The following is a 10,068-nucleotide window of genomic DNA, read 5'->3' on the forward strand; positions in this document are numbered from 1 at the left end:
TCAAACAAACACATCTATGAGTAGTCGTAGAGTTGACGAATTTGTGCGAATTGCTCATGCTAATGCTAATGCTAATTTTCATTAAAAAAATGTATTTTGGCCATAACTTCGAATCCCATAGTCTGATCTGAATAATTTTCAATAGGAAAGCTATACTAGACTTACAATTAAAATAATGTAACAAGCATTCCAAATAAACGAAAGATTTAAAGATAAAATAAAATAATATTTCATTCAAGAATTCTAGTCACTACCAATTTAGGATTAGGATACGAAAGGAAGATTAGTTCATTGCTACAAGAGACCAAGGAATCCTCTGCATTTCCACGGGATCCATCTCGGGTGCCACGGGAAATGAATAGTTGGTTAAATGAGAATAATGGAAGTCGCCTTGAAAAACGACTAGATAAATAACTAACTGACCCGGCGAACTTTGTCTCGCCAAAAAATTATCAAATTTCTGATACATTTTTTGCGTCCACAATTTTTCTAGAAAACAAATCGGTTTTTTACAACTTGGTTTTATATGGTCAAAACCGTTAATCGAAAAGGCTGAATTTTGATTTTCAAAGCATTCCAATCTCACATAACATTTTTCCTCGTAAAAAGTAGAAGAAAACGAATATAAATTAGCAAATATGGGGCTGTCTAGTTTTGAGCTAGGATAGGATGTGCGAACTAGTCATTAAAAATCGTACCGATTTTCTGTCACAATCGTACCGGTTGCTGATTGGTTGAAACTGACAATCGATTACTTCGATTGGCGGCGGCGTGTTTTTCGTAGGGCAGCATGTTGTTAGTTTGGCCGTGTTGCTGGTATGTAAAGTTGATATTAAGCAATATACGTGAATGTTTGAGTTCGAGTTTTTTGACACAAAATTAATGCATATTGAACTGCAAACGCCATATAAATTATGCTCAAGTGTTGTAGAGGTTTCAAACTGTTGATTTTAAGCATTATCATTCACTTTTCTGTCATTTTTGATATCAAAGTCATATTCTCATTAGCGAAAACTTCCTTCTGTTAGTCTTCCGCTTCTCTTACATAAATAATGGATGAAACGGAAAGAAAAACATCAACTTTTGATACATGATATTTGGAAGATTTTGTACCAAATTAATTTGGCTGCACTGGCGACCACCTCGTCAGAGCAACCGACTAAAAAACAACAAGGCAGTCTCAATTGAATTGTCACATCCTATCCTAGGTTTTGAGTGCTGCGCAGTCATGTAAATGCCAACTTTGTTTTATATGTATATAGGGCACTGCACGGACTACTTTGTCTCTTTTTCGCTGCAAAGAAATTAGAAAACAACAAGGCCAGTAAACGTCAAAATGTATGAGGAACGAAAGAGAAAGAGATGTTTCCGTGCAGTGCCCTATAGCTAGATTATGCTGTACGAAGTTATGTCAAAGTAAATCATTCTGTGTCCAATAGTAAACAAAAACAAACGCGCACTCTGGTCCATAAATACGTTCAAAAATATAGATTTATGAAAAGGCCCACACCACATATATTTAAATAAATTCCCGTCCCTCCCATTTGTATTCATGAATTCCTCCAATTTCCACTAAAGATTATAATGAAAATAGATCATGTTTAAACTACATGCTTCTTTTTTGAGATTCATCATAGCTTTTTTTCCTCATAGTGTGCACTTGCCCTTAAAAACTTAAAACATGAAGCATGTAAACATTTCTTAAACTATTCCTTTCACTTCCCCAGCCCTCTCTTCCTCCCATCAAGGAGTTTGTGAGACATACGATGGCCAATTAAAGTGAATTTATGACGAAGCTACGAACGAATTATCTAGCGCACAATTCAAGCAAACCAAATAATGAATCATCCTGAAAAGTAATCCGAGTGGTTGGTCAGCTGCAGGAGTAACTAATGAGCGTAGTGCGTAGTTTGGCTCTCTAGAATTATGCCCTTGAAAAATACGCTTGTGGCTTTGTTGTACACTCACCTTAACAACCTCGTAAATCTTGAGTGTTACTGAGTTCATATCAAGACAAAATTTTCAAAACGACTTATCTGCTTTTTAAACAAGATTCAAAGACGATTTGACGAATCTGATAGCTCTCCCGCAAACCAACACCATCAACAGGTAGCGGAATCCTTCCCCTACCTATTGATGGTGTTGGTTTGCGTGGGTGAGCTATCAGATTCGTCAAATCGTCTTTTGAATCTTTGTTTACAAAAGCAGATAAGTCGTTTTGAAAATTTTGTCTTGATATATTTTGTTTCCATTTTGTTTTTTAATACGTTCAAACCTCTATGAGTCGATGTTTTATGACTCGATATCGACTCATGGAAACAAATTATATTATAGTCGACTCTCCACATCTCGATGTTCTACATCTCGATATCTCTCCCTATGTCGATGGTTTTCTCGGTCCCTTCAATCTACATACATTTAGGCTTTCTACATCTCGATAACCTCCCTATCTCGATATCTCTCTATCTCGATGTGTTCTGGTCATATTTTGTTCAGGATTCTCTCTCCCTATGTCAATATATTCATATTTCTAGGCTACTAGATCATTTTTGGACAATAACAAACACATGAACAACAATAGCTGACATTTGTTTTGTTGTCGTTTTTCATAGCAACGAGCTTTTTTCAATCTAGTACCCATTTGAATTTTCCTTCCATTCCTTGATCTCTTCTTATCTCGATGGTCCCTATAATATCGAGATGTGGAGAGGCGACTGTATATAAAAAAATGTTTTCTGGGTTACTGTGATGGTCCCTTCAAACAGTTTTCCAAGGATTTGTCATTCCACATCTCGATATTTCCATGGCTCGATGGTCCCTTAAATATCGACTCATGGAGGTTTGACTGTACTGCAATATAAACTTTTATTTTTATATAGCGCAGTGTTTCAACTAGCCGTGATATGAGTAGTAAGTTAAAATGATGCATATGTATATAAAAATAATTTCCGTATACAAAATAATTTTGAAAAGATTTGGAAAGGGCTCAAAAACGAATTTTTTAAACTCATGAAAATCATTTTTTGTCCTATTAGAAACAATCTGTATAGCGCATCTGGTTGCGAACAATGTGCACTATTGCGCAATGATGCGCTATGAGTTAAACGTGAATAAAACCGGTTTTCATGAGTTCGAAATTCGATTTTCAACTGGAACCAAAATAAACACTGCAAACGGATTCCAAATTTATCAGAGGGTTATTTTTTTTACAGCACTTCAAAGTTCAACTTTGAAAACCCGTTTCAAATTGCCCCGGTGTACCTTACGATAAAGGCAGGGCTGCCATATATACAGATTTATCTGTATTTTACAGATTTTTAAACGTCAATACAGACATGATACAGATTACAGATTTTATACAGATTTTTCAAATAGAGTACAGAGTCGTACAGATTTTTTATTATTTTAAATGTTATCGTCCCTATAAAAATCACTTATACAAGATCTAATTAAATATTTTTTAATTCTAAATAAAATACTAAAGTCTAAACTGTGGAGCTTATTGTGAGAATAGGCAAGCAAGGTTTGCTGGAAAACTATCATATTTACTGTCTGCGATGGTTCACCACAGGTATTTGACTGACGGCGAATTGCCACGTTTGCTTTGATTAATATTTTGGTGGCTCTCCGTTGTGCTCCATATAAAGTCTATTTCGATGCTTTCAAATCTATTGGATATTGCCTTTTCATAATTCAAAACCCAGTACCATTTCAATGTCACACATAAACCATACTTGAGACTAATAATTTAATATGTAATCTATATATATAAAACTCAATGTTTGTATGTTTGTATGTATGTTTGTATGTATGTTCCAGCATAACTTCTGAACCCCTTGGCCGATTTCAACCAAACTTGGAACACAAATTCTGTATCTTAAGGATGGGACGATAGAGGGGTTGAGCATGCTCTTTGGAAAAGGGGGAGTGTATGGGGGAGGAGTATTGCTTAGTTATCGATCAACGCAGTTTAAATTCTGAACCCCTTGGCCGATTTCGACCAAATTCGGAACACAATTACCTTATCTTAAGAAGGAGACGATAGGGGGCTAAGCATGCTCTTTGGAAAAGGGGGAGGGTGTGAGGGGAGGGGTATTGCTTAGTTATCGATCAACTCAGTGTAAATTCTGAACCCCTTGGCCGATTTCAACCGAATTTGAAACACAAATTCTTTATCTTACAGAGGGAACGATAGGGGGGTTAAGCGTGCTCTTTGGAAAAGGAGGAGGGTATGGGGGGAGGGGTATTGCTTAGTTATCGATCAACTCAGTGTAAATTCTGAACCCCTTGACTGATTTCAAACAAATTCGGAACACAAATTCTTTGTCATAAAGAGACGACGATAGGAGATTAGGGATGCTCTTTACAAAAGAGGGAGGGTATTGGGGGAGGGGTATAGTTTAACAATCGATCAACTCAATGAGCCTCATGACCGATTTGAACCAAATTTGTATCAAATATTGTCTGTCCTATGGAAGCGATTTTAGTGGATGTGGTTAAGTAATTTTAAAAAAGGGGGAGGGTGTGGGAGAGGGGGTATTGTTTAGTTATCCGATCAATTCAGCATGACTTCTGAACCCATTTATCGATGTCCACCAAATTTGGAACCCATATTATCTGTCTAAGGAAGACTATATCAGACTGGGTATGAGTGCCACAGCTAAATAAGAGAGAGGGTATATTAATTAAACGAACAGTTTAGTATACCTTTTTATCGCATAGGTCAATTCAAACCAAACACATAAACACGTAATGCCTACCCAAAGGAAACTATTATAGAGAGGCTGGAAGGGACTTTTGGAATGGGAGGGGGGGGGGGGTATTGGGATTGGGTTTTGTTGTTCATCGGAATAATTGTATGCCCAGTGAAAAGCAATGATTAATGTGTTTCCTTCTGAATGGTGGGTGTGATTGCTGCTTTAAAAGTAGGCATTTGCCCGGAATAAGGCAATGGTGGGTGTGATCCCTTCTTTAAAAATATGCGTTGCCCGGAATATGGCATCGATGAATGTTTTTCCTTCTTTAGAAATAGACGTTTGCCCGGAATAAGACCTTTCAAACCCACGATCCCTTCTTCAAAATCAGTCAATGTTTCCAAAAGGCTTTTTTTAATCAAATGATAAAGTATGAAGAAGTAAACACAATTACCCTGTTGACCAATTGGTTTTATCATTTTCCGATTGTAAAAGAAAACTGCAAACCAAACTGGCAATTCCGAGCAAGGCCGGGTACATAAAGCTAGTAATATTAATAAATTGAGTTGTGACTGCTTTCTGCGTACTTGACAAACTCAGTTGAGTTTCAGATAAAGTACTGTTATTTCTAATGAAATTGATTGGGCCTCAAAAAAGAACACCAAATATGTGTTAAAGAAGTTTCGAATATTTAAGCTTTTAAGCTAGTTAAATGTTTCTTTAGTATATTCTGCCACCATATCATGCATATCGAATTGACTACCAATATACCAATATCAGTATTTTTGATAAATAATTATAGAATTTTTAAACAACTCAAGTAAATTAAGATAGACATTGACAAAAATCATTGTTCCCGAATTTCGGTAGAATATTGAAGAAGCTAGCCAAAATATCTGAAAAACATCACTTGTAGAATCATGATATTTTTTTTTGCTGAAATCGAATAGTAATTGAGATGAGATGCGATATTCAAAAAGCAATATGAGTTTCGGAAAAGATTGAACTTTTAATGTGAATCATAATAACCGAGAAAATTTAAGTGATGTGATGCTTCTACATGATTGCAAGCAGCCCCCTTATTAGATTCCAACGGATTTCTGGGATCTCCAACTTTGTTTAACTGGTTTTAAATAATTCATTGGAAATGTTATCTAAGTACATCACATTACAATCATCAGAATCGCTATTTTGCATAGTTTATAAAAAAAAACTATTTTCCCCAAAATACAGACAATACAGATTTTTTATGCATGCCAGTACAGATTTACGAAAAAATCATCTGACAGCCCTGGATAAAGGCAAAAAAGTTATCTTCTGCAGAGTTTTGTGTGCATCACTAGGATGCATTGGATTGTTAAAGCTGCCATTGCCGCTGAGCCTCAATATGTGGGTAGGTACAGTTTGGGGATCTCTTTTTTTTCAGTTCTTTGTTAATGATACTTTCACTATCCATGATTTCATACTTACGTAGTTGACGAAACATTCATTCAAAATTTCAGCGTGTTTGACTTATTACGTACTTGCTAGAAAGCAATTACCACTGTGACTCCAATGCGTTGTATGTTTCAAACCTTATTTGAGTGTTTACGTACGTGTTTTCAATGGTTGTCCTTAAATCTTCCCAAATGCATACAAAAGTGCGATGGTTGTTATGCCAACTATGAAATCATGGGCAATTCAGACAGAGGTTGGGGTCGTACTTAAAATTTAGAATGGTACTATCAAAATCCTTACGACTTGAACTAAAACTCCCCCTAAAAAAATAAAAATTTGGGAAATTGCCAATAAAGAAATCGGGCATGAGCAATAAACAAATAATAAATTTCCACAAATAATGCAAAATTTCCATAAACAATTAAGAATTTTCACAAAACAAAAATAAATTAGCACTTTTAAAAGAGAAAATTGCAATCATAAAAAGAAGAACATCATCTGAAAAAAATTGTCTCTGCGAGTGATTTTACTTGACATTTCCAATTCAAAGATGTTTTGAAATGTTTGAAAAAATCACAGCCTTCTTGATACAGTGCACTGCAGCAGTGTATCAATGCAAGGTAATGTCCTTGGTGATGTCATACTTTTCCTATTCACCATCTTTCCTCATCTCGTTATATTCTCACCTTGAACACTGTTTGCAACTTATTGCTTTATATATGATTTATTTAATTCTACTTTTTGTGGTTTATTAAATTATAATTGTTACCTGAGTAAAAAGTTAAAATTTATCGCATCATATTTAAATAAAAATATTCACACCTAACTTCATAATACAACTTAGCCTTGAACCAAATCATGTGAAAAAGCTAATAGAAGTAGCATAATTGACAAAAACTGCAATTTGCTATATTGAATTACTTTTCTTCCACATCCATGTCTGCTAAACGCACGTATGGTCCAAATGAACACATAACCGTAAATCGATCACATATCAATCAATTATTTCCTTTAATTGACCCGATCATAATCCGTGCAATTGTGCTCAGCATCTTTGCCGCTGGAAACCAGTGCTGCAAACTACCAGTAACAAAACGCCAAAGAAAGTCCGGAGTAGGGGCAGCAGCATCTTTCTCTCGATTTGACCATCCAATCCGTCCATCATCCCTCGGTGGCCAGCTCAGTGGTCAGTTTGTATATATAAGCAAGGCCGGGCAACCAGAAGGTATCAGTGTGCATTCAGCCAGCAAATTTGTAGCGTGTAATTAGGTTTTACAAGATCTCTAAATCTACTTTAAAAATGAAACTGGTTAGTATGGTTGCGATTTCCGTGAACAGTGGCGTTAAATAAAGACATTTAGTTATGCCTATTGAAACGCAAAGGCGAATAACTTCTTTGTGAACTCTTAGTGATTCGGTGCCAAGTGTAAATGCATTAGTGATCAATAATATCTTTTTTGTTCTCTCAATGTTTCGGCAGTTCATCGCACTGTCCGCCTTGTTGGTTGTGGCCGCCGCTGGTGGTGAACACTATGTGGAGCACAAGCACATTCCGATCGTGCACAGCGAGCTGATACAGAGCAATGACGGAAACTTCAAATACGGTTATGAGTCGGGCAATGGAATCGTCGTCCAGGAGGAAGGTCACGTCAAAAACTTCGGCAGCAAGGATCATGAGGCCAACGTTGCCCACGGATCATACTCGTACATTGATCCCCACGGCGTTCCAGTTTCCGTGAGCTACGTCGCCGACGAGAACGGATTCCAGGCCCATGGATCTCACATCCCAACACCACCACCACTGCCAAAGGAGCTGGTTGAGGCCTATGCTAAGGCGGGCAGTCATCCTGAGGCCCACCATGAGGAGCCCGAGATCTACAAGGGCCACTAAGCAGATTCGGCACCGCAACTGTGCCCTATAGGAGATATTCTCCCAAAATGAGTATATGCCAAAATGTGATAGTCTATCCGATTATCAGCCGGATAGTGCCTAGTAAAATTGATTTTATTAGATATATTTAAAACAAAAATTAACAGTGAAAATGTAAATAAAAATGTGCTATTAATCAATGTGCCAACGAATGAAGTTATTTCCTTCAAATTTAATGTCTTTAAAAACAAGTTCTTTAAAATTTTTATTTGTTAACATGTTAACAGTCCAGCCTTCCTTAGGTATTTTGGAAAACCAATACCAAATTATAAACGCATGTCATTGCAGTAACATTTCTCAAAACACTGCGCTCCACAATTTGTTTTTTAACTAAAATTACCTTACTTTGTGTATGTGTAAACATTCCGATCCCTAAGACGAATCGATTAGTAAGAAAATCTTGTAAATCGTGAAATTCTTTCGTGATTTACAATATTCATTGCAAAAAACTCATTTTTATTTATGAATGAATCCAATCTGCCATTCTTGCCTTTTCTTCTTTTTTCAGGAACTCTAGCTGTTTGCCAATCAAATGAAAGTTGGTAAGCTTAGCTTAGATTAGCTCGGACAGACTATATACAATACATATATGCATATATGGTTGTTACTCCGTGCAGGTGTAAATTACGCTTCGATCCAAGTGAATAGAGGCTGGGATTAACCACCCTTTTCTCGAAGTGCACGTTTCAACAGCTCGAAAATAGAGATCCAAAATGGCGCCGGCCAAGTCCTTATAGGCAGTTGGGAATAGAGTAGAATGTTAGTATAAGGAATCACTAAGGAAAGAGATATAGTCCATGCCATATTTTTCAGTAGCCACGAGCCTGGGATTGAACCCACGGCTTCCTGCTTGTTATGCAGAAGCGGTAGTCACTATACCACTGAGCTCATCCCTATCAAATGGAAGTTGGTAAGAGATAAAAATTTAGTTATATGAATAAATGGGCTGCATACCCCCCCAGCCTGAACACCACCTGATAACGAACACTTTTAGAAGTTCTAAGGGAGTAACAAAGTAAGCTACTCGAATGCCCTGTACCTGCTCGGAAAGCACGAGTCTCGTTTTGTGAGCTTAGTGCTCAAATTTTGTTTATTTACCTTTATAATAGAATGTTTTGTTCAACAGTTTTGAAATTGATAGAAAATATGAGTGATTATATGGATTCGCCAAATTTAAGTCATATTTTGAATAACTATCATGATTTGTTGTGTGAAACTAAAGTCGATATCTGAGCAGCTGTTCCCCAGTTCCGAAGAGTGAGATTTTCCATTTGAGCGAATATTAAATTTTATACCTGTGTTCTAAAATTTATTCCAATTCAATTATTTCAACTTGCTGAGGCATCAAAAATCTAGAGGAATGAGCAGAACAAAAATTTAATTGGCGTTGAAATAGGTGGAGCATTTGAGTACGTTTACTAGGAAAGTTAACCTCTATGTAAGCATTTGAACATCTACAACTCTTAAAAAGATGCAAATCAAACAGCTTCAAATGATTATTCCTTCAACTAATATAAACCACGCATGCTGCAACGCAGTAATTCTGGAATAATAAACATGACAGTTGTGCGTGGTTCCAGTTCCAGAATGGTGTACTCTTGAAAACGTTAGTGCATTTAGTTTTGGCTACTAGAAACCACATTTATGAACTACAAAATGTTCATCAAAATTCACCTAAAAATATATCATCAAACGATATACTCCAATATTCGAATATAATTTCGTATAAATCATAAAAAGATTATATTTTGTGTATAAAATTCAATCTAAATTTTAATATTTTAATATTAGGCATATATTAGAAGTAGGGCAGTTCACATTTCAAAAGTGTTCGAAAATTCAAACTCCCATATGCCTATTAGCATCATTTTGATAATATAATAGTCCTGGCAAAATTTCAGGAAATTCGGTGGCCATTTAATTTTTTATTCATTATTATTATTTTTTTTTTCAAATTCCCCTACAATTCTTAAATCGTGATGAATTCAAAAAAACATCCTAAGCTTC

General features: G+C 36.1%; 1 protein-coding gene across 1 annotated transcript; it reads left to right on the forward strand.

Moving 5' to 3' along the window:
* Nucleotides 1–7,321: 7,321 nt before the first annotated feature.
* Nucleotides 7,322–8,213, forward strand: LOC134214285 (cuticle protein CP14.6-like). Its single transcript, XM_062693691.1, has 2 exons — nucleotides 7,322–7,440; nucleotides 7,612–8,213. The coding sequence occupies exons 1-2, from the start codon at nucleotides 7,432–7,434 to the stop codon at nucleotides 8,020–8,022; spliced, it is 420 nt and encodes a 139-aa protein (XP_062549675.1). The 5' UTR covers nucleotides 7,322–7,431; the 3' UTR covers nucleotides 8,023–8,213.
* The last annotated feature ends 1,855 nt before the right edge of the window (nucleotides 8,214–10,068 follow it).

Source organism: Armigeres subalbatus, chromosome 2 (assembly GCF_024139115.2).
Source record: "Armigeres subalbatus isolate Guangzhou_Male chromosome 2, GZ_Asu_2, whole genome shotgun sequence".
NCBI lineage: Eukaryota > Metazoa > Arthropoda > Insecta > Diptera > Culicidae > Armigeres > Armigeres subalbatus.